This window comes from Anomalospiza imberbis, chromosome 1 (genome assembly GCF_031753505.1).
Source record: "Anomalospiza imberbis isolate Cuckoo-Finch-1a 21T00152 chromosome 1, ASM3175350v1, whole genome shotgun sequence".
Classification (NCBI taxonomy): domain Eukaryota; kingdom Metazoa; phylum Chordata; class Aves; order Passeriformes; family Viduidae; genus Anomalospiza; species Anomalospiza imberbis.
Genome location: NC_089681.1, coordinates 11972411 through 11996470, shown reverse-complemented (window position 1 = coordinate 11996470; position 24060 = coordinate 11972411). Strand labels below are relative to the sequence as shown.

At 39.3% G+C, this 24060-nt stretch overlaps 1 protein-coding gene across 6 annotated transcripts in view; it reads left to right on the top strand.

The window, feature by feature from the left end:
- The window catches only part of FER1L6 (fer-1 like family member 6), a 77206-nt gene extending 54945 nt beyond the window's left edge, over positions 1-22261 (top strand). For all 6 annotated transcript variants that reach the window (XM_068181653.1, XM_068181660.1, XM_068181645.1 and 3 more), the window contains 16 exons: positions 4-188; positions 758-880; positions 1011-1050; positions 1950-2065; positions 3163-3294; positions 4236-4361; positions 5411-5538; positions 6820-6990; positions 8130-8290; positions 11055-11197; positions 11763-11851; positions 13771-13869; positions 15357-15598; positions 15916-16079; positions 17289-17389; positions 21538-22261. In XM_068181653.1, the coding sequence (XP_068037754.1) occupies positions 4-188; positions 758-880; positions 1011-1050; positions 1950-2065; positions 3163-3294; positions 4236-4361; positions 5411-5538; positions 6820-6990; positions 8130-8290; positions 11055-11197; positions 11763-11851; positions 13771-13869; positions 15357-15598; positions 15916-16079; positions 17289-17389; positions 21538-21724 (2207 nt within the window). In that variant the 3' untranslated portion in view covers positions 21725-22261. The remainder of the gene's footprint in view (positions 1-3; positions 189-757; positions 881-1010; positions 1051-1949; positions 2066-3162; positions 3295-4235; positions 4362-5410; positions 5539-6819; positions 6991-8129; positions 8291-11054; positions 11198-11762; positions 11852-13770; positions 13870-15356; positions 15599-15915; positions 16080-17288; positions 17390-21537) is intronic.
- The last annotated feature ends 1799 nt before the right edge of the window (positions 22262-24060 follow it).

Genomic DNA, 24060 nt, shown 5'->3' with positions numbered 1-24060 from the left:
CAGCTTCCCCTGAATCATCCCAGCCTGCTGAGCTATCCCAAGAAGAACCATTTTTAGCTGATGACATCTATGCTGAGGTGGAGCATGGTAAATGGACGGTGGTAGAGCCAGACCCATCCCTCACAACGCTTCCTGCCACTGAACCAGAGCACTCTGCCTCTGAGCCAGGGAAAGAGAAGAAACAGAAGGTGGGTACAGCTGAAGCTACCAGCTAACTTCCTCCTGCAGTCTTGCAGACTTCAGTCCTTCCTTATAAAGTGGTAAACTGTTGACCCCAGGTTTAGAGATTCTGGGTATTGATGTTGACACTCACACTATCTTGATGACCCTCAAAAGAAGTAGTTAACAATGCAGCTTTGACCACACAGAATTTCATTACTTCCACTGACAGATCCTTAAAATACTTGCAGATTCAAGTGGGAGAAGCCAATTTGTATCTGGATGCTTGCATCCCTTGAAACATAATTATTTATTATCTGTGTAGATTTGCCTATTGTACAGGCTGCTCCTGTGGCAATGTCTCCAGTGTTTAAAGTCATGGCATAGTCAGTAGAAAATACAGAGATCACTTTAATAAAATGATGATCATGATGAAGTGTCTTGGAATAAAAGACAGAGACAGGAATTCATATTGCATTTTATTTAACTCTTGGAGGGTGAAATTTTCTGTGTCTGTGTATACAGCTGTTCATGCTTAATGTCATGAGTCAGGTGATTAGTTTTAATCAGTTCTAGTGCTTTTGCCATCATTTGGTAGGAGATGAAAAAATCCATCCGACGGTCAACAAAGAGGAGAAAAAGAACAATTGCAGATGAATCAGCAGAAAATGTTATTGACTGGTGGTCAAAATACTATGCTTCTGTGCTTAAAATGCAAAAGGTGAGTCACCAGCATGCCCAAAACTCTCACAGATGAGCAATATTTTAAAAGTAGATTTACTGCTGAATGATTTCTTTTTGGTATTACACTCATAATGAGGAGTTTGTCCATTGTGTTTTTCTTTTGAAAGGCAAAAGGAATTTTTTACAGTGAAGGAAAACCTGAAGACAGTAAGTAAATTATTTGCATTTTTCTATTATTTTGCACCAATAGTGTCTCTAATATCGCTTCTCTACTGTTTTGCTGGCAACAATTATTATCTGGTAACAGAGTACTGTTGGTGTACTGGGCTCTTTCCTCTACAGCTGATCAGATGTTGTGTAGGTTAAAACTTCAGAGCCAGTGTTGGGTTAACATGAATTTCCTGTCATTCAAATATCATGCACAAATATTAGCAAAGTCAAAGTCCTAAAGGATACAAGATGGAGATTATCCAGATCTTAGGCTGCACTTATAACAGGTTCTAGAAAATAACAGGTTTCAGAAAGAACTGAACCATCTCAGTGTAACTTTTGAGGGCTCACCCTCTTTTTGATGGGAAATCCCCTATCAGTGTTGGGAATCTGACTTTAGTCTGGTGTACCTTCTCCCATTTCTCACACTTCCAGGCTCTCACCAGGTGATATACACCCTATTTTGTGATATCTTTAAGCAGAGAAGGACTTGGGTCCTGATAGCTGTCAGCCTAAACAACAGCTTTCTGTTTTAAAGAAACCTTAAATTTTATGTGAAAGCTGATAAATTCTGTTTATTTGCATTGGGGAGGAGTCAGAGAAGAAGGAAAAGGGTGGTCTGGGAGGTGGCCATCAGGGAGGGGTCATAGAGGACACCATCACATTTGGTCCAGCAAGCTCTTTATGAAGACTGGCAGCCACAGAGAGCATAAATTGCCACGTCTCTGCCTGAGAGAACCAGTGGTAAAAGAGAGCATCACCATGTCTGGCAGTAGAGGAATAAATAGAGAAAGAGCAAGGGGGACTCTTAAAAAAAATGTATTTTGCGTCCTTCTCTGAAGCATTTTATATGCTTTGCTTACTAAAACACACATGATATCATTAAATTTCTGCAGATAAGCAGACTTCTGACCACATAGCATTGATCATAGAGGATGACCCAGACAAAAAGAAGAAGGATAAGACATTGAAAAGGATAAAGAAGGAAACTCCAAACCTAGCAACACTGCAGGTAAGAGAAAAGTAAGGCTGAGGTAAGGCTGTTGTTATTCATTGTCTCTCCAAAGTTTGGCATCAGCAGCTGAGTTGGGCAAACCCTCCCTAGATATATTTGAGACACTTTAAAATTAATAAAACACACTAAATTATAGTGATAATGCCCTTCAGCACAAGGGACCACAGTCGTATAGGGTGGATGTGGCCCACTTGGTCTTAGACATAATTTATTGGTGAAGACAAACACAGAGAAACTTCAGTGAAATTCAGTTTTGTTGTTTGCATGTAAAATACTGCAGTTGGAAATCCCAAATTTTGTGTTAGAACTACTGCAGCCTATTAAGAATGTCTTAAAAATAGAGGTGGAGAGCATTATTGTCATGGCTAGTGCATTCTCTTTGATGGGAAATAATACTCAGCTCAAATTAGATTTGGTTGGGTAATGATAGAAGGAATTCGAAGAAAACTTTATGGGCTGTGCAAAATGTCTGAAGAGATGAGAGGCTTGAAAAGATTAGGACAGTTTGGATTAGATTGTTGCTGAATAAATGGGAATTTAAAACTGCTATTTCCATTTTTTAAGAGATGGCAGTTCACACCTATTTCACACTTGATAAATTACTGGGGGAGAGTATTGAAAAAACATGTTCTTTGAAAAATTATTTGGTCTTTTGAGCTATCCTAAAGCTTTGTCCCCACAGCACTTTATTATTGTCTGCTTTGCTCTCAAGTTTTGACACATTAACACAGTAGAATGGGTCTGTTCAACAAAGGCACAATGCAGCAAGGAAACAGAAGGAAAGAGCAGCACATCCACAATTTTTCACTCACACCAGTGGCTACAAATGTTCATTTTGGCCCCTCCAGATTCACTTCCACCTGCTGCATTAATGTGTTATTTCAATAGTTGGGGAAAGACTTTGGTTGAGGACAAAACTGGTCCTGTTTTAAATGGGGAATTAACTTTTTTCTTCAAGGACTTTTGTAAAACATTGGTTTTTATTAAAGTCTTCATTTTGTGTGAAAATGAATTTCTATTCATTATCTAATAAAAAAGTTGCTATAAATATATTCACTGCACCACAAAATATTAGTACTCTTCTATTTTCAAAGATTTATGAAGGAGACTTGGAGAGTGAATTTAATAACTTTGAAGACTGGGTGAAAACTTTCCAGCTCCTAAGAGGAAAATCTAATGAGGAAGTTCATGCTGATGCTGAAGACAGAATAATAGGAAAATTTAAGGTAATTTTTGATGTTGATTAAATGGGTAATAATTTAGAGACTTTAGGTTTTAATACATATTTCAGGTATGCCAGGATGAACAAAATAAACATCAATGGTCTGTTGTAAATAGAATTATCTTTATTATATATAGAGCCAAGTTTTTTCCTTTCCCATTATCTGATAGAAAAAAGCATCATCCAATATCAGGTGTTCAGTTCTGTTTTGAAATAAGGAACCACAAGGAATTTGAAATTACAGAAGGGGAAGAAGAGATATTATGTAGTCCAGATTTCACTAATGTAACTTGGTTTCTACATTATCAGTTACAGAACCTTATATGTAATTTTGTGTAATTTAAGTGTAGGCCCTCACAGCTACAGCCTCATCCAGGGTTCCATCAGGCAATCTGAAAAGTTCAAAGCCTGAGCAATGTTATTAGGAGGAGAGTTTAGAGGAACTGATTAAACTCATTGATATCTCAATTAGCTTACAATGCAGATTTCTGTCCAAATGACTTGTTAGTTGGTTTCAGGCAGTATGAGCTACTCAGCAACATAAGTCCATATTGATTTATATGAGCTGAAAAAATACAGTTGGATTCCTGTCACACTGTTATGAAACTTACTCAATGGAATTATTAATTTACCAATATATAGTTAAGGTCAAAATATTATTTTTAAAATATTAATGATAAGAAAGTTGGATTTAGAACACCTACAGGTATTAGTTTAAAATAGTCAATAGGCACAGAGGTACTCCCTGTAAATATCTAGATATGATAGTACCATATTGTATAGAAAAGACATTTTAAAAGGTGATGTTTAGTGCAATGCAGTTTGGGTTCCCTGTGAGGGCTACCATATATAAGTTGAATGAGTGATGGTTTTTTCATTCAAAGGGTTGTTTTTTTATTGCACTAGATCTGTTTTCAAGGGAGATAAAAGTCAATGTATTTCCAGGGCTCCTTCTGCATATACCCAAGTCCTGAGGATGGCAGCTTGCTGGATGGAGGGCAGCCCTGCATCCTGCAAGGGATACCCCCAAACCACTCTGTCAAAGTGCTCATCAGGGTTTATATTGTGGCAGTAAGTAGACAGGTGCTCTTTTAACCTTGAAGTAACTTGGATTTTTGTTTTCAACTCAGTTTACTTTAAGTGTATTTGCAGTGAAGCTTCTGAAAATCCTCATCCATGGGGTTTGGGCTTTTTACTGGTCATATTTCAGGCAACATTTCATGGTGTAGAAATGTGTGTTCAGAGTAGAAAATGTTATATATATTCCTGACAATAAATCTGGACATTTCTGCAAGATTGAAGAATCACTTTACTTGTTCAAACTAAAAGCTCTGGATACATAACTAACTTAATAGATACTATAGATCTATAGTATCTAACTTATAGATAACCTGTTCCATCCACAACATCCAAATGCAGCCAGTTTTAATGAGTAGAGTTGTTAAAAATGACACACATTTAAACAAAACCTCAGCAAGGGGGAAATGGTAGTGTATTTTTGAGGGGCTGTGAATAGCATACTAGGGAAGTTCTACATGTAAATAAATTTGGGGTCGATTAAGGTAGAAATACAGAGCACAGGATGAGAGAATGGTGTGAGAGGTACAATTGGTAGAAGAAACTGGTATTTCAGAGAAACAAGAGAGTTTCAGGTATCCAAGACAGAAAGATGGCATGCAGAGAGACTGTGGCACCAAAATACAAAGAGATAGTTTTACTTCCTGAATGCATATAAGGACCTAGAGACCTTTTCCAACCTTAAGAATTCTGTGATTCTATAAAGAGTTGGTTTGCACTGTTCAAGGATCTGGAACAATATTTGTGGGTAAATCTTTCCTGAATCCTACCTGCACCTGTGCATCCAGCTTCTGCTAGCATTGCCTCTCCTGCTCAGCTTTTTCTGTCTTAGTGATGAGACAACATTTCCAGCTTTGCAAACTCTCCAGATCATCTTTTCACAGTAGCCTACAAAGCCACAGCCAAATTTTGCATTTCATGAGGCAGGCAAAGTCCCTGAACTTCCAGAACCCCCAGGATTGGGCAGGAAAACCATAGTTCTATGTAGAGACCCTGCTCTATTTAAGCAAACTTCTTGAGGACACAATTTTTCTTCTTAACAGGCGTTTAACCTCAGCCCAGCTGATCCAGATGGGAAATCAGATCCCTACATTGTGCTGAGGCTGGGCAACACAGAAATTAAAGACAGGGAAAACTACATCCCCAAGCAGCTAAACCCTATATTTGGAAGGTCAGTGATGACTTATTTTTGTATTCGGTGTAATTTGTGCTTTATCTTTTCCTACCACTTTCCTGTTACTAAGTGTTTGCTATATGCTGATTTCTGCCTGTTTGGATGTTTTGTAATTCTGATTGTTAAAATGTTGGGAATTGGTGTAACACTGTATGATAATAAAATATTTCATTTTCATACCCATCAAAACATACCAAGCAATGCAATCTGTGAGAGGTTTTGCAAAATGATGTGTGAGAAGAAGTGAGACAACAAGTGATAATTGTCTGTGAACATTAATACAATCATTAAGTTTAAAGCAAAATAAATATCAGAACAGTAAAGTGTGATTTCACAATCTTTGATGCTGTTTCAGGTTGAATAGAGTGCTAAATATATCTCATAATTCTAGGAGATATGAGTTTTTTGAACTCAGACAGCCTTCTGAATAGGGAAGCTGGGGCAAACTGTCAATAAATATCCAGTTTATTATTATCAATGCTTTATAGTTATTTATATTTTTATGCTAGTAGTTGTGATTTTTTTTCCAGTAAATTTTTCTATTTTAAGAAAGTTTAAAATATTTTGAATTGGGGTGGAAGAACATTAGGACAGAAAAATGATACTATTTTGGACTGAAAGACCCCTAGAATGGGGGGAAAAGCAGAAAACTCATCCTTGAGGAGACAAAGCTCAGTTTTTTCTGTGCTTTGGAGAAATCTGGAGCCAGTGTTGTAATCAGGATGTCCTGTCTTTTACTAATATGTCAAATCCCTTTTACAATCACATTTGTATTTTCAACTTCCCATCACATCTCAACAATACTGATCCCTGAAAAATGCAGCAAGTGAAAAGGGAGTTCTTATCTTTGTTTTTTTTGAGATTTATTTAAAACTTTTGCCTGATCATTGTGTTGGGTGCCCCCAAATTCCTATATTCAATATTTAACCTGCAGCTTTTGCAAGAAGACAGAAAATACTTAGATGTCCCTTTTGGGGGTTCTGAAAAATGCGTGAGAACCATTGCCTACACCTGTATTAGCATTATTGGATTCAGGATTGTAGGAACAATCTTAGGACTGTACACAGGGTGCTAGGGAAGCTGGAGAAAGGATATAGTTTTGCACTGCGTGTTTCCAGCATGTTCATGTATTTAATTGAAGCAAAAAGCACTACCAAAAAAGCCCACTATTTGTTAGAAGAGACACCACTCACACGCTGTTTGCATGGCATTAATTAGACTAGACTTTGAGGCTTCAAAATTGATTTGACTTCATGTAGGTCTCAATCTTTCCTGTAGATCATTTGAAATCCAAGCTACATTCCCCAAGGATTCGTTGCTCACAGTCTTGATCTATGACCATGACTTCATTGGGACAGATGATCTTATTGGAGAGACTAAAATTGATTTGGAAAATCGTTTCTACAGCAGACATCGAGCTACCTGTGGGTTACAGAGTCAATATGAAATGTAAGTACTTCTTCAGGCAGCAACAGAGCTCACAGTGAGTGACTTGACTTGAAGGAGAAATTACAGATGTGTTCCAGTTGTGTTCCAGATGTTTGTGCTTTCTCCAGCACAAAAGTGTCACAGAGGGTATTTTAATTAAAACTTACCAAAGAGCTTAGTGGTGGCTTTGGGTAGCTGCCAGCCTCAGTAGGAAGTGGATATTTTTAAATTAACAGCACTGTTGGTTCAAGAAGTATTTTAGATATAAACAGCTGATGTTTACAACATACCTGCTTGATAAACTGCCTTTGGACAGGCATAAAGGGCAAATGGGAAAAATCTCTCAGAGAAATTATGCCAGGGCTCTACTTTGCTCTCTACTATTCAGCTGCAGCTGGAGTGATTGCAGCAAGGCTGGTGGCACTGGGGGGAGCAGGAACAGAAACTTCTGACACGACCTCTGTGACAGGGTGAGCCGTGGGGCAGTGAGGCTGAGCTCCTGGTCCCTGCCAGACATCTGTACTCCAAGGACCTTGTGCATAAAAATTAATTCATGCAGAGAAAGTCAACCTAAAATAACTCAGCTGCCCTGGGGTGGGGCACTAACCTGGGAGATGTGTGTTTGGGGCTCTTCTTTGATTGTTTCTCATTTTTTTCTAAAAAGCAAGGGTGGATAAAGTCAAAAAGCAATCCAAGAACACAGACCAAACCCCAAAGCTTCCCTTGCCAGCTCAATCTCCAGTGTGAGATATTTCTTCATGTGCTTATTATGTGTCCCAGATAACCTGAGCTCATCCTTTGCATCTGGGAGCTGCAGAATAATTCTCCTTGAATGGAGGCAGCACATGTAATCGCAAATCTTTTAGGTACAACAGGGAACAAGCTCTGTTCCTTTTCCTCATGGGAAGCATGCCATGCTATTACTTTATCTAAGCTGTAGGCAAGGCTGCCTCAGCTTCTCCTGTGTTTTAAGAGAAAGGTCCTGAGCAGAAAGAGGCAGCATTTCAAATCAGAAGCAGTGCTGGAGAAAGGAAAAGTTTGAACTGGTATCAGGCCACTGACCACAAAGCAAATCTCTGCATTGAAATTCCTGGTCTGTCAGTGCGCTATTCTGAAGGAAAACCTCACCCATTTCGCTTCACTCTGTCCCCTCCTTGCAGAGAAGGGTATAATGCATGGCGAGATGCACCCAAGCCAAGCGAGATCCTCACTAAGCTGTGCAAGGACTACAGAATAAGTGGACCCTTCATGAGGCCAGGAGAGATACAAGTAGGAACCAAAATCTTCAAGGGACAGACAGTCTTCACAGAAGATGAGAATGGTAATGAAGTAGTTCAGCATCCTCCCTTTGCATTGTAGCAGTACCAGGAGCCTGCCAAGATGTGGCTGGAGCCCTGTTGTGCTGTGAACTCTCAAGCTGGATTACTCTTAAATGCTCATGTAACTCTGGCAATGAAGGCTGTGTCTGTATTAGCTTTTCCTGTAGCTTAATTGCAAAGAATCTGTAGAGTGAAACAGTTGCTGCTGATCATTTGACATCCTCATGGTGGCTTTTGGGGAATACCTTGGACTAGCTCCTACCTGATCCCAAGGATGGGACGTCCAAGATTGGTTGGAGTGTGGGGGACCCTCTTGGAACTCTCATGTCTTCTGGCTTAGTGTTGGTCTGTGCATGCTCTGAAATCCTTCCCCACAGAATATCAAAGCATGGGAAGTCAGGAAGAGTCTTTCAAAGAATGCATTCTCTGTCTAAGTTAAAACACTGGAATAGACAGACCCAGGAAGTGAGAAGTAGAGGGAAGAGAAATACTGTTTTGAAGGGAGTTACTTACGGTCAGACAAATTTCTGACCATAGTTATATTCCAGGCCACTTACCAGCTACTTGTCTTTCCTCTCTGTTGGTTTTTTCCTGATTCCCCTTCTGACATAGCACTCTATAAATCCAGGTATCTGTGAGGTCCATGACTCCAGGTGACAGGATGTAACTTATTGTCAGTAACTAACTCCCAGGTTAAAAAGAGGTCAAAGCAATTGGGACCTCCAGTGACCATATCACATTTGGATGGAGTGGGACAGAGTCATCAGAGTCATCAAAGGTGGCCCTGCCTGTGGTAGGGGAGATGAACAAGATTGTCTTTGAACATTCCTTTGGACCCAAACCATTCTATGACTCAATTTTGTACTCAGAATAAGGAAAACAGATGTGAGGATGGAGCCTTTCAAGGGAGTGAAAGGAGCTGGTCTTGGAGACAGTAGTGGACACTGTGGCAGTGTAAGAAAACTTCCAGTCCCTTATCTGTGTTGGTTTTCTTTGACACAATTCTTAGCAACTACAAAATACAGCTCGCACCTTGAGTGGAAGGCTGCCAAGGAAGCACTGCTGAAGGGAGAAGAGTTGATCCATTTTTGGTTTCTTGGCCTGAAAGAGATTTTTTACTCCAGTATTGCTGTTTGTTTTCCTCACTAGCAGATGACTGAGTGTGTCTACCAGCAACAGGATATCTCAATCAAAATTCTGGTTCACTAAAATAAGATTTAGACAAACCAATGTCAGATAAGATGATGGAAATTAGAAGCAAGGAGATATAGAACCAGATGGCAAGGACCAAAAGACTTATGTACACAAGTTTTTCAATATTGTACAGAAATAGTTTATCTCATGCAGTCTTTACATAATTTCTATCCTGATTGCTGTTCTGACAAGTACATCTGGGTCCTTATTTCCTGATGGATTTCTGTGGTGGCCATCATTTGGATCTGTAAACTAACAAAGGCCACAGATTTGAGCTCTAGAGGCATACTGAAAAGGGAAAGCAGTCCCATTTCCACTGCACAGAGGAGAAAATGATAATTACCCATCCAGCTTTAACTTGCAAGGGAAGAAAAAATTTAACTTTGCTCTAGGAACAAAGAAGCTGGAGAGGAGAGGAGAGGATAAGAATAGTCTGGTTGGAACAGACCTACAACAATCATCTAGTCCAACTGCCTGTCCACTACTCCCAGGTAGTCTAGAATTACCTGTAGCCAATGGGAAGAAATACGCATCCTCAGAGGTAAAAAAAAAAAAATCTTTAGAAAGCTTTCTTTGAGAAGATACAGGATATTGTAGGATAATCTGTGTCATTGTTACTGAGGCTGCCTGACTGAATAGCAGCTAAGACCTTGTTTTAGCTGGCTAAAATTAGATGTTGGTGCACAAGAGGGAACCAAGATCATCCTTCCTCACTCTTTGAGCCATTAGGGAGGGTTTAATATCTACTCTTTAAATTCCAAAAGAGGCTTTTGCCAATGATCAGTAATTCAGACATAGCAACATGTGTAGGAAGAGTGATAACAATTTGTTGACACAAATAAATCTTAACCTTCTTCTCACTTAGGGACTTCTAATCTAGAAGATATCACTTGTCAAAAGTCTCCTTTTGTGCAGAGCCCACACAAAAAGGGAGGAAAGAGAAGCTCAAGAGCTCAAAGGGTTTTTTTTTGCTTTCTACATTCAATATTAGCACTGGTCCCTCCTTGAGGTGTCATTCTCTGGAATTCTCTGGGTATCCCTTCCAGTGGCCAAGGTGAGAGGGTCAGGAGGTGAAATGTTCTTGCCCATGCATTTCAACTCTCTTCCTCTGAGGTGTGATTCAATTCTCTAAGGCAGTCTTTGATGTTGCCATCAAAAAGTAAAAGGAGGCATGGTTAACTCCTAGTGCCTATTTACTGTCAATTTTGTCAAATCCAAGTCTCCTTTTCCTTCACAGGCTTTAAAACTTCGCAATTTTCTGCAAAAAGAATAACTGACATGTTTCTTCCATCTTCTTGGTAAAAACTGATGCTGTAGCAATGGAGTGATTTGCTGTATTTTACAGGAAAACTGCTGCCTGAGTGCTAATCTTCTAATTAACCCAGTGGGTTCCCTTATTTATGCAAATTAGAAGCATTTCAAGGCCCTTCTTTATTTAGCTGGAATACATAAAACCTTCCTCTTAAACATTTTTTTAATGAGAACCTCTAATAACTAACAAAACATATGACCAAGGGGTTCAACATTATAATTCGGCTCTCATTGTTCTTTTTGTTTCACTCTTTCCCATAGAAGAGCCAGTTGAATCATACGAACATCTCTCCTTAAAGGTTTTACGTGCTTGGGAAGAAATCCCTGGAGCTGGCTACAAACTGGTCCCAGAGCACATTGAGACTCGGCCGCTCTATCATAAGGACAAGCCAGGCATGGAACAGGTAGAGCAGCTCAGCTCCTGGTAGACCCAGGAGCAGTTTTCATTCCCTCCAGTTATTGTGGTTTCTATTTGCAGCTGCAAACCTACAGAGTCAGCACTCCAGTGCTGCACCAAACGTGCACGTCACCCATGTGTGTACACAGCCACTTACCCAAATACACAGTAATCACACAAGGTGTAACTGCAAATTTTCATTCTTTTAAATGCTTTACTTCATTAAGTTAACAAAACCTCTGCTTGTATCTAAACCTTGGTTGTCCTTTTTGTGTTCATCACATACTATTTTTGCATGTGTTTTGCATGTGGTTTTTTGCATGTGTTTTACCTTGAAGCTGACAGTGTTTGAGCTCTATTTCAACTTTACCAAATACCTGAAAGATTGAAAGAACATGTTCATGAGAAAGATATTGTATAGAAAGTTCCTAGATTAAACCATAGTTACAGGATATTGAGCTGGTTGGTGCTGGTAGAGGAAGTGGTGATTTTGGATGTCAGAACTACATTGAAAGCCTTTTAAAGCCTCTGTAAAATAGGGTTACAGGGATGTTTATCTCTTTGTTTTCAAGGGTCGTGTACAGATGTGGGTTGACATGTTTCCTAATGATATGCCTCTGCCAGGACCCCCCGTGGACATTTCACCAAGAAAACCCAAAGGGTAATACTCTGTGCTTTCCTACCACCACAGTGGCAATAACTCTTCAAAGACTGAGTCTTTCTTAAGTGTCTGGAAATAAATAGAAAATTAACTACTAAAACAAACCTCTCCAGTCCTGAGGAAAGTTTCTTAGGTTCACATTACTTCAAATCAAAGAGGAGCATCTAGTTTGATTTCCTCCATTAAACAACTCTAAGAACTGTTGGTGATTTTTCAGCAAGAGCTATCACACACCTCTTACAAAGATATCCTTTTTTATCCTTTATCCCTTTATCCTCTATAATAAAGAGATTGCAGGTGGCTAGAGGCAAGTAATTCTGATGTTATCATCTACTTGTTGAGCAGCAAGAATTAATTCTGGTTTCACTAGCTTTTTCGCTGAGATAACTTCCTTGACCCTGGTTGAGCTCTTTAATCTGCTGCAATAGCATTACATGTATTGGATTTCCAATTTCTTCAAGGATAAGATCAAGAAACACATAAAGCAGCAACAGATAGAAGAGAACTGTTTGGAATAGCCTCCTCCCATTTCCTTATGCTTCTTTACATGTAATATTGCACATAATTGTTCAAGCTAATTGAATATTGTAAAGAAAACACAAAAATGAGAAACAAAATTCTCAGCCAGTCCTGTATTTTAGCAAGACCTTTCCTGAGAATTTAATGTCTGAAACATCATCAGGTACTATTCCTATATTATTTGATTTGACAAACAAACAAACAATCAATGTTGCAATTACTTCTTTCAGACCAGAACTTTCTCTAAAACTCCTTAACAATATTTTCTAATCAAAAAAGATTTAAAAATAATCAAGCCCATAAAATCAAATCATTGCTGCCTTTTTTGTAGTTTACTATAGCAAGGGAAAATACTGGTGAACATTAATTACTAGGAAAAAAAACAGTACATGTAGACACAAGTTACACATCTTGCTGATGAATGCATATTTGCTGCAGCAAACCAGGCTTCAGCCTCTATAAAACTTCAAACACTTTGTGAAAACATCTCTTATTGATGATCTTTGATTGAACAAGACTCAGGTGAGGCATTGCAGATTCAAGTTTCTTTGGCTGTTGCAGAGGCTTGGTTTTCATGGAGCTCCTTAAGAGCTCCATGATGTAGAGTATCTGGTAACTTCTGAAGCAAATTGTGCCACACCCTGAGATTGAGGCTATTTCCAAGACAAAACATGTCATATCAGGGAAACTGTATATTGGTGTTATCAAACATAGTTAGTTTGTCTTTTTTTATGTATTTTGTAGTTTATACAATGACTTAAGGAATACCTAAATTTTTCAGTATTAAATTTTAATGTCACCTGCAATATGTGTATTTCAGCTCAAGTTTTGAGAGCTTTGGATGACCACCATAAATGTTTGCATATAGAGTGTGGAAAGGAAGAAGAAACTTTAATTCCTTTTATGGTTGTTTCTAAAGATGATTGTACATGCTTAAATGCAAATATCTCCAAGCAGTTCTCTTCCCTTTTAATGCCCTAGATTGCACAAAATGCAATGTTTTTAGTAATTTCTTCTAAAAAGCATCTCTCAGGGAGCTCTATTCTTCATCAGCAAGCTGATCATTGTTTTGGAGACAGCTCTGATGAAGTTTTTCAGATCAATTTAGCCTTGTTCCACTGGAGGATTTTTGTGAAAAAAAGTTGAAAATGAACAGGCATATAAAAAATGAGGAATTTTAGATCCCTCTGAAGCTGGCAGTGACTCTGCTGTTGTCCATTATAGTCCATGAACGGAGGGGAACCAACATCCCCACTTTATCACCAAACTCTTGTAAACAGAAGAGGCCTGAGACTGATGCACAAACACAATATTTCTCACTTTATAAAAAACATGATTTGATTGAGGTTGGCATTAGTGCCTGACCAGGGCTTTACACAAAATCCTTTTTTCTTTTTCAGATATGAACTGAGGGTAATAATCTGGAATACAGAGGATGTCATTCTAGAAGATGCAAACATCTTTACAGGGCAAAAATCAAGTGATATCTATGTAAAAGGGTAAGTTCTTCACACTTCAAAACAACATGCAATATTTCATTCAAAAATCAGAGGAAAAAATTATGTTGTGAGAATATTTGATGAGCTATTCAGTGACCTTTGCACTTTGCACTAAATGCCTGCCAAAATTACTCACCCATATTGGATACTTCTCCTCTTTGGTCCTGTTTTACTTCCTCTGAAAATCAAGTAACAAAAATGACACTAATCGTTAATTCCTACTCAGGCAGAGATGGCACACAACAAGCACCAAGCTCACAGTTTAGTACAGAGATCAAACACTTACAGAACTTGAACTATAAGAGCTTACATGGCTGCAGAGAGGTTTGACATAATCAGAGAAAAGAGTACCAGGGAGGGCTGGGATGAAATTATGGGCATAAGTGGTAGTACAAAGTACTGAAAATCTCAGGTGCCAGACTGGTCTTAGATTTCTTGCCATTTTTCCACTCCTAGAGAGTAAGTTTAATAGGCCAATATGAATTGAGTGTTCAGAGCAGCAGCAGAGTAGCTTTGAGAACACGAATTTGAGGAATTAAATGGGGAACCAGCCTTTGTGCTGAGCTGTGTGATGAGAACATCAACATCAGTGCCAGAGTGCTCTGACAGAGAAGGCAGGAGTGGGAAACTTTTGCTTCTGTGCCTTAGTGATAATGACAAAATCTCATTATATTCAAAGAGTATATGTGGCACTGTATCTGTCACCAGCCATGGATTTGCACTTGAGGCAGTGTCATGTTTCAGGTTGTTACCATTTTTCACAATTCCTTTTTGAAATACTGGGGCTGCAGGGGAAAAGCTGCTCTTTGGATACAGCACAAAAATGCTAATCTTTATTCAAGGTGTGATAAAATCATCTACAGAACTAAAACATGGATCATTACCTCTCTTCAGATGAGAAAATTATGTTTAAGAAAGAATCATTTGTACCATAGCACATCTGATGTTGTGCACACTGTAGCAGAAACCAAGAGGAAATCACAAAAAACCAAGAGAGACTTCTCCAGCCATATAAATACCATGTTTATAACTGCAAACAGGTTAAAAAATTTAGGCTCTAATACTGAGCACTGATCACAGTCTTGAGAGAGTGACACAGAATTTATTAGTGCGGCAAAACATCGATACAGGGTGATTAGTGCTGGATAAACAACTGATGCTGTCACCACTGCCTGTCCCAAAGAAGAGAGGTGTCCTGACCAATAGCAAACTGGTACTGGCCAAGTAGTACTTTGGGGTCTGATTGAAAGAAAAACCATGTCCTCATTCTCAGCTTTTGATCACCACTGGTCATTACAGTGGCTGGTGTCCCAAGATCCCCCAAGCCGGGGCTGTTGTTTCCTGTCACCGTGCCGAACACTGTGTTGTCTCTTACTGGTTAGGGAGGAATTAGTAAATGGTCAGGCCTGAAACCAAATTACATTTTAACAATTACATTTCAAGATCCCCTGGTGACAGCAATGCTTTCTGCTGTGTGCTTGCTGTAGGTGGATAAAGGGCCTGGAAGAGGACAAACAGGAGACAGATGTACATTACAATTCCTTGACAGGAGAGGGCAACTTCAACTGGCGCTTTGTGTTCCCTTTCCACTACCTCCCAGCAGAGAAACAAATGGTGGTTACTAAAAGAGAAAATATATTTTCCTTAGAAAAGACAGAACGCAAAATACCTGCTGAGCTGGTGCTTCAGGTGTGGGATTTTGAAAGACTCTCTTCAGATGATTTCTTGGGTAAGTATGCATTGGATCTGCCTGAACTCCCTCTGAGGTCTCACCAGACCTGTGTTCTGCAGAGGTATGCACAAAGCGGTGTCTGAGCCCCAACTTTTGTTTTTCTCTTTCTGAAGCATCACATTGCAAACTTACACATTTCTTGTAAAGCCAATAATTAGGTCAGATGAGAATGTCAGGGCAATACAAATTAATGACTGACAGTACAGAGAGATCCTCAGTGGCTAAATTCCTCCACAGATCTCATCTGGAAGCTGCTGTTTGAATGTCTTTGTGTCTGTCTGGTCCCTAAGTGTTGTCAAATTATTTTTCTCCAGGCACTCTTGAGTTGGACCTGAATGGGTTTCCTCGAGCAGCAAAGACAGCCAAGAGCTGTGACTTAGGCACAGTTGTGGCAGCAAGTGAAGAAAACAAGATCTCCATATTTCAGCAGAAGCGCATCAGAGGCTGGTGGCCTTTCATCAAGGCTGGGGAGCTCACGGTAAGCAGCTCTCTATAGAGGAACAGCTTTTCTCTGGGACTAATATGCTAATTTTGGATTTTGAACAACCACCAATGGCAACCCATAAGAGTCCTCCAAATGCTTTAGTGGTTCTCCAGATATTTGGTTCAGAAGAACCCAGATAACTGAGTACTAAAGTGCCTTTTCAGCTGCATTCAGTTCCCTAGGGGGGACATAGACCAAGAGCTACCAGCTACTCATTTCCAGTAGTATAGCCCTCTATATATTCACCTGCTTTGGTCCTTTTTGGGGGGTTTCTTCCCCTGTCTCTAGACTTTCATTGATTCTCCAAGGGTGTTCCTAAAGCTCACCATTCCTTCACATTTCTGTCTATTCCAGCAAAAAGAAAGTTTTAATGAAAAGTGCCATCTTCAAGTTAATTTCCTTATTCAGCTTGAAGCTGACTGTGTACTTTCCATGGATTTAGTGAATGAACTCCACTTCCAAATGCCAGATTTACTTCCCTATTCTCAACTCTAGTACAATTTATTCCCTTTCTCCCAGTCCACTTTAATCACTCCCTTGCTTCCACGTTTATACTTTATTGGCATCCTTCTTTCAGCCCTGTTCTGTGCTGAATCACAGCCAATGGGCATAGGTCAACGCTTCAGATTCATACCAACCACAAAGGTATAGGGTAGGAAAATCAGAAATATGTGTAAAGTCATTTGTCTGTTTTTCATCCATCACAGATTCTATAAAGCTGATTTGATTTATCCACTCTGAATTGTAACTGGATTTTTTAAATCCCATCTTCCTTTTGTGAGCTGAGACCCCACAGCTCAATGCTCCAGCACTTGTGACTGGCTGAATTTCCCCCTGCTGATGGATTACATCTGGTCCATGTCAACAGCACAGCTTCTAGCTCAGACATCCAGCTCTGCCAGGATGTGTGGTAGATAGAAAACGTGTGTTTTCAGATGAATTACATGATAATTTAAGAAGAAGAAAAGGTATTTGTGGGTCTGGAAGAAAATATCTTCCCTCTCTTTCCTTGAGCATAAATCAACAATTTTTGCCTAGGTTTTCCTTTGTGCTTTCTCTTCAACTGCAAAGACTCTCTTATTTTCCTTAATCAATTTCCTTTGCCCTCAACTGGTTCCATCATTTCTCCACAAGACAAATCCTGCTGTGAATAAGTGATGATAACCCAGGACTGGATACTTACATATTCTCTCTCTGATCCAGGGCAAGGTGGAAGCTGAGTTTCACTTGGTCACAGCAGAAGAAGCTGAGAAGAATCCAGTAGGCAAAGCTCGAAAGGAGCCTGAGCCCTTGGAAAAACCCAAGTGAGTAGGAGCATACTCATTAAACATGCTGGGGCAGGGGCATTCAGCAGAAGATGGGAAAGGGCAACCACCTGACCTCCTTGCAAGACACCTCCTCTCTGGTCTCCTGGATTTTCTTCTCTTTCCTGCTGCAACCTTCAGCAAGAAATTGTGCGGCTTGTGCATGGCCTGGTGGCTGGCACTGCTGCTGGCAGCACCTTCAGGTTTGCTGAAATGTCTTCCTCTGGAAGCCCAAAAAAATTGCATTGCTGAGCATTTGTCCTCAGCTGCAATTCACACATAAGCTCATTCCATAGCTGACCTGGCACGTGATAACACCTTAAATCATCATAGCTTACACATACAGCCAACATCTCAGTTTGGTTACCTATAAAGATCAGTTGGCTTATATTTATTATATTAGTAATAGAATCATTTAGGTTGGAAATTATCTTTAAAATTATTGAGTCCAACAATTAATCCAGCTCTTCCAAGTCCATTGCTAACTCATGTTTCTAAGCATGACATCTACACGTCTTTTAAATACCTCCAGGAATGATGACTCCACCACTTTCCTGGAGAGCCTGTTCCAATGCTTGACAGCCCTTTTGGTCAGTAAATTTTTCACCAATACACAACCTAAACCCTCCTTGAAGCAAATTGAGGTTATTTCCTCTCATCCTGTCATTTGTTACTTGGGAGAAGACACCAATTCCCACCTGGCTACAGCCTCCTTTCAGGTGGTTGTAAACAGAAATAAGATCTCCTCTGAAGCCTTCTTTTCTCCAGGATGAACAACTCTATTTCCTTCAGCTGCTTCTCACAAGACCTTTCACCAGCATCATTGCCCTTTGTTAGACACATGGTGTGACTTCCATCTCTAATTTTGTTGTACTTCATACTCAAAGAATGAAGATGCTTATTTTTCATCATAAGACTGTTTAATGAGGACACTGTGTTTTAACAAAGGCAAATGATCTAGAAGGAGCAGTTTATCCTTCAGCATTTGTCACATTAAAATTATCAGCTGAGTTTTTTGCATTCAGGAAAAAAATATTTTTAATCTATTTTGGCTCAAGTGCTTTGTTCTACTAAAACACTTGAGCAGTTTTTTTTGTGAGCTGAATTAAAAAAAGAGTGTGAGAAATTGATGTTGTATTGCTATGAAAGCTTCTAAAATTCAATTGCTAGCCATAATGGTAATGATTACACATTCTGTTTAATTTTGTTGGTTTGAGATACATCACAGGATAAACATGAGAAAGGAGGAAGCAGCATAAAGGAATTATCAGGTCAGAGGTATCAGAGCATTGTTTAAAACTAGCCTTGGAAAGACTTTAATCCATCACTTCACCCAACACCTTTACCCAAAGGCAGGATGAGCTTTGCCTGACAGGTGTCTGTTTGAAAGATTCCCAGTAATGGAAACTAAAGCAGGTCTTTCAGAGGAGAGAGGACTGGGATAGCTCTGAAATACATGTGGTGGAAAGCAATCGGCCTAGGGAGTTTTAAGAGGGAGTGTCAGGTGGAATAGAAGAATTACATCTCCAGAAGGTTGTCAACAGGATGCACAAGGCACTGTCTTATTTTCCTCTCATTGTTTGAGACCCAGCCCATGCACCCATGGCTGCCTAGGGCTCCCTGTGTTTTCAGTCAAGGACATTTTATCTGCAAATGTGCTGCTGGGCCAAAAACTTGTCAGCAGCCTGGTGGCCTCCTCTCTGCTGCACAGCCTGCAGGTGTTTTGACCCAGAAGCCACAAAACCAGAGTCTTCCTCCAGATCTTGCACTGAGTAATCAGTGGTTTTTGTGGTGTGAATACACAGCCAACATATGGCTCAACATAATTCTACTCTCAACTGAGATGCATGCCTCAATTAAATCAAAAGTAGGGTGGAGATAATGTCATTTGACACTACCCATCTCAGAAGCAAAACATTCAGGCTCCTTTTGTAGGTGTTCATGGTACAGGTGGAGGAGTTGTCCCATTTCCTTAGCACACATATCCTGAGATATGAGCTGGGGAAAGAGATGACTTGGCCTCCTGAAGGTCCTTCCTCTCCCCATGCAGACAGCCCATGAAGGACCAGACTGAGCACCCAGGCTTTAAATTTAACCAGAATAAATCCTAGGGTTACTAAAGCAATATCAGCATGTGAATAGTAAAAATTATTTTAGCTAGACACTCACTCACTGGAAAGAAAATGAACTAACAGCTGAAGACATAGCATGCCTCAGTTTCATTAAAAATATTAAAGATTACCAGCTCAGTGCCCCCAGGTGATGCAATATGTGGTTCATACATGCAGAGTAATCACAATCAGCTGGGAGATAAAAAATCATTGATTCCACCCTTCAAATTATTTCTCTTCAGGAAGGAGTGGATCTCAAGGATCTCTTTTCTCAGGACCTCCAGATCTCTATGCCAGTACTCAGATTCACAGATTCACTCTTTTTTTTTTTTTGCTCATCATGTAGGATCACCCAGAGAAGCAATGTTCAGATTGTTTTGTGAAGTTATTCTTTATAATTAAGAAACAAAATAATTTCAAAACAAAAAATTATTTTCTAGGACCTATAGACAGTAGCAGACTCCTTAATGTGCCAGAGCAAAGGTGGACAAAGATTAAATGTCTGTGAATTAGAGAGAGGAACATGCAAACAAAGAATAAGGTTAAATGAGTGTAATTTCCTGCTGGCCAAAGCACTATGAGGTTATTCATCTTTGCAATTCTGTTGATCAAGACATGATGCCTTTCCAGATGCAGTCTATTATAATAAATACACTGCTATAGCTGATAATGAGTTCTACTGACTACATTGCAAAGGAAACAAATTAAATAAGTAAGAATCTGGCTTTTTTTCCCAGCCTTTAAAGGTTATGAAAAGTTCTCAAGCAGTTGGTATATGCAGACTGGAGGTCTTGTTACTCAAGTAGTTTTAATCTTCAGCTCGTCCAGTTTTTTAATAATTCCTTTTAACCTGGAGGGCTAATTTGATTATTTATTTCTGAATCATTTCCACCTCAATAAAAAGCCCAGTCTTTCATAAAAAGATATTCAGTTGGCCTTTTATATTCACAGACTTTCTGTCACATTGGCATTCACTTCCACTGGCTTAATGCTGAGTTCACTAGATAATTGAGACATTGCTTAAATTCCTGGAACATCTTTCTGGAGTGAGACATGGCCACAGCTTTTTGTGACCCTCAGTTAATTTCATTCTCCTTATTGCTGCACCATCTCCACAATTACAGTGACATTGGATAAGAAAGACAATCTGCCCAGGTTTTGCAGGGGTTAAGGTTGCCCAACACCACTGCATTCATCAGATCATCCTGTTGAAAAAGCTGGCAGATGCTGTCTTGGGTAGGGCTGCTGGAGCAGCAGCACAGTGCCCTCTCAGTCCAAGTGTCATGCCAGAGGAGAGACCAGGCCACCTTTTTTCCTGAACAGAACATTGTTTTCCTCTCTGTGTGCAGTCAGCTTTGTTGTACAGTGGGAAGAAACTTCTGGGTATGGAGGAGAACACAACATGGGGCAATATTTGGAAAAAACTTGGATTGTGGGATGCAGGTATTCTCCACTGGAAGAAGGTGGCTCTTCTTTATGTACACAGGCAAACCATCTGGGTTTTATTTAATCATTTCCTGTTTTCATGAGGCCTGTGTTAAATTTCCTTCTGAAAATACACCATTTTGGGCCACATGCCCAACCAGAGCTGGCTCTGATTATTATGGCACCATGACAATCACTGTACAATCAGATTTTTTGTAGTGGATCATTCTGTAGTGCATTTTGGGATGCTAAATTCCTTGAAATTACTAGAAAGCTTTTGTACTCAAGTGGATGGTGCCTGTATTTCTTCTTTAGGGTTTATCATTATTTTGTTTTCTATTTTGAACCCTATATCATGACATAAATTGAAGTATTTATGATGTGTGAACTGGAATTTCATTACAAGTTGTGTGTAGAGCTTGGTTTGGGATTGGGTGAAAGAAAAGTGACCCAACAGCTTGTGAACATGGGTGGACATTCCCTCTAATCCCTGTAGTAGGTTCCAAGGAGTTAAAGGTCCTTTCTAATGTCATATATTTTGCAGTGGGATAACTATGGAAAGAGATGGATTTGCCTTAACAAAATATTTTATTTTTCTTTCTTTCCCTTTAGCCGACCAGACACATCCTTCTCTTGGTTTGTAAACCCTTTCAAGTGTTTGTATCACCTGATCTGGAGGAATTACAAGAAGTACATCATCATTGGCATAATTCTGCTTATTCTCATTATTTTCCTGGTTCTCTTTATCTACACACTGCCAGGTGCAATTAGTGAAAGGATAGTTATAGGAAGAGGGTAGATCATGGCTCTCATTCTAATCAATCAAATAAGAAAATTTCTGCTAAAAATAAGTAAGGCAAAAAGAAATAATTAACCTTAAACACATCTCATTCCTTGTAAAAAGAAAAGTAACTGTTTACATCAGAAACTGGAGCTCTCAGAATACTGGAATGTCTTCTTTGAATGCTCATTCAGACCCATCCTTAAAGTACATTATCATTCATGTACATTAATGTACATTACCAGTGTATATTAATGATGTACATCATTACTACTGCAGCTCTATTGACACTGAAAGTGTTGTTATGCACCGAAAACTGAATTTAAGAGTAAATTTTTCAATGCTATGTAGAAATTAATTTCTCAGTCAAGTGTTTATTATTACAGATGAATGATTAAATATGAAGGTCAAAATCTTTACACAAAGATAAATGTATAATACAGTCTTTGCATAGTTTTGTAATTAATTATTTTAACTGTTTTTCAACAACTTTATAATGGCATGATTATTTGTAGATAAAAGATACTATTAAAAGAACTATAAGCTTAAATTGTCTCATTTGGTGTCATGTAGAATTTATCCTGCACCTCTCAGTAAAAATTCTGTGCTCTACAAAAACATCTCACACACTCATAAATGAGCTAAGTGCCGATGACAGGGGTGTAGTAGCAGAGACTGAAAGAACTTTTTCCAGCTGCAAATTGAATGTGCTGGTGATCTCTGGAGAAGAGGGATCAGGAAGATGAAGACTCATCCATGGGCATTGTGGAAAAAAATGATCCTTGTAGAGGACAGGGAAAATCCTGCTGCTTGTAAAGCAAAGCCAAAGAGCAATGGAAAAGAGATGGACTGCAGAACAGAACAAACCATGGCATATGAAAGAAAACAAGGAATAAAACCTAACACTGTTGTCAATGTGAAAATCCTCATCTACTTAAGAATACATAAAATGTTGCCACCTGTCTCATGCACAAGGCAAGGCTTGATAATTCAATGATTCCACTTGGCCTTCAGATGAGTAGTTATGAATTTGAAAAAGCCATCCAAATCTCCTCCAGTGTCACCTACAGTTAGATCTGTTGTAAAGACAACCTTTGTGAAAATGCTTTTCCACCATGCATCCCTCACATGTGAGCACCCTTTGCACATTTCAAAGTATCAAAAGGCAACAAAAAGAGATCCTATAAATGCTGGTAATTCTACCAAGCTCAGGGTGCAGGAATAGAAAAGCAGGCACCTTGATAATTTTCAGAAGCACTTATAAGGGAAGCTTGTTTGGTACTGCTTGTACCTGGCCTGCTAAAGCTGTGCAATGAGCCTCTGTTCTCTGGCCTAAAACACAGGTAATTGTATTAGTCTGGAAATGGATATCAGTGAAACTTCCACAGACAAGACATCTCACCTTTGAAAAGCATTTTAGAGGCTCATTTTGGATGGGACAACTTGCTCTTCCCCATTCCATCGATGACAGAGGCAGATGGCTAAAGGCAAGCTGAAAGCATCCCATCCCTACTCCATCCAGCAGATCGCTTTCCTTCTAAATTTAATCTTCTAAATATATAATAAATATAACTAAATTATCCATATATGTGAGTGAGTATATTACAACCAGACATGTGGCAAAGGACTGCAGTGGGTGAGTTTTTCTGTTCTATCTTCCTTTAGAAGTTATTATTTTGACCAAGAAATTAAAACACAATTACATGGTTAAATCTGCCCCCCTTGAATGTAGCAAGACAATGATGTGAAAAGGTGCTGATCACCCTTGAGTTCATCTCGTACCCCTCTGCACCAGGCCATTGTCTGGTGCAGTCTCTGCTCACACACCATGTGTGACATACTCCTCTGAAACCACGTTTTTCAATTTTGTGCTATTTTGCAACTGAACCTGTATGAAAAAGAAAACAAAATGTTGTTTGTCCTGATAAATTTCATCATACCATGAATTTTGGAAATGCAATTTAAAAGCTCCAGTAAAGTAAATAAAACTATTCTGGTGCAAAAGATGAGAGATAATTATTAATGACTGGAGTATGTTGTGACAGCCAAAAAGCAATTTTTCCATTGTATGAGGTCAGAGGTCCTGATGCTGCATGGCAGCTGTTGTGTTCATCTGTCCTTATTCTGTTTGCTCTTGCTGCCATGGACTGTGGTCTGCTCTGTCCTGATTTTTGCAGAATGTTCTGTGCCTTGCTCCCAGTCTGCAAACTGCACTGGACCCAGCAGATTGGTCTCCTAGTGACTAATGACTATGTTAAAATGACTTTTATATTTGGAAGAAAGAAAGCCCTTGACAAGGTGATATAGGAATTTGCTTTCTTCATATTTTAGTCACAGAAAGGCTTTTGGTTGCC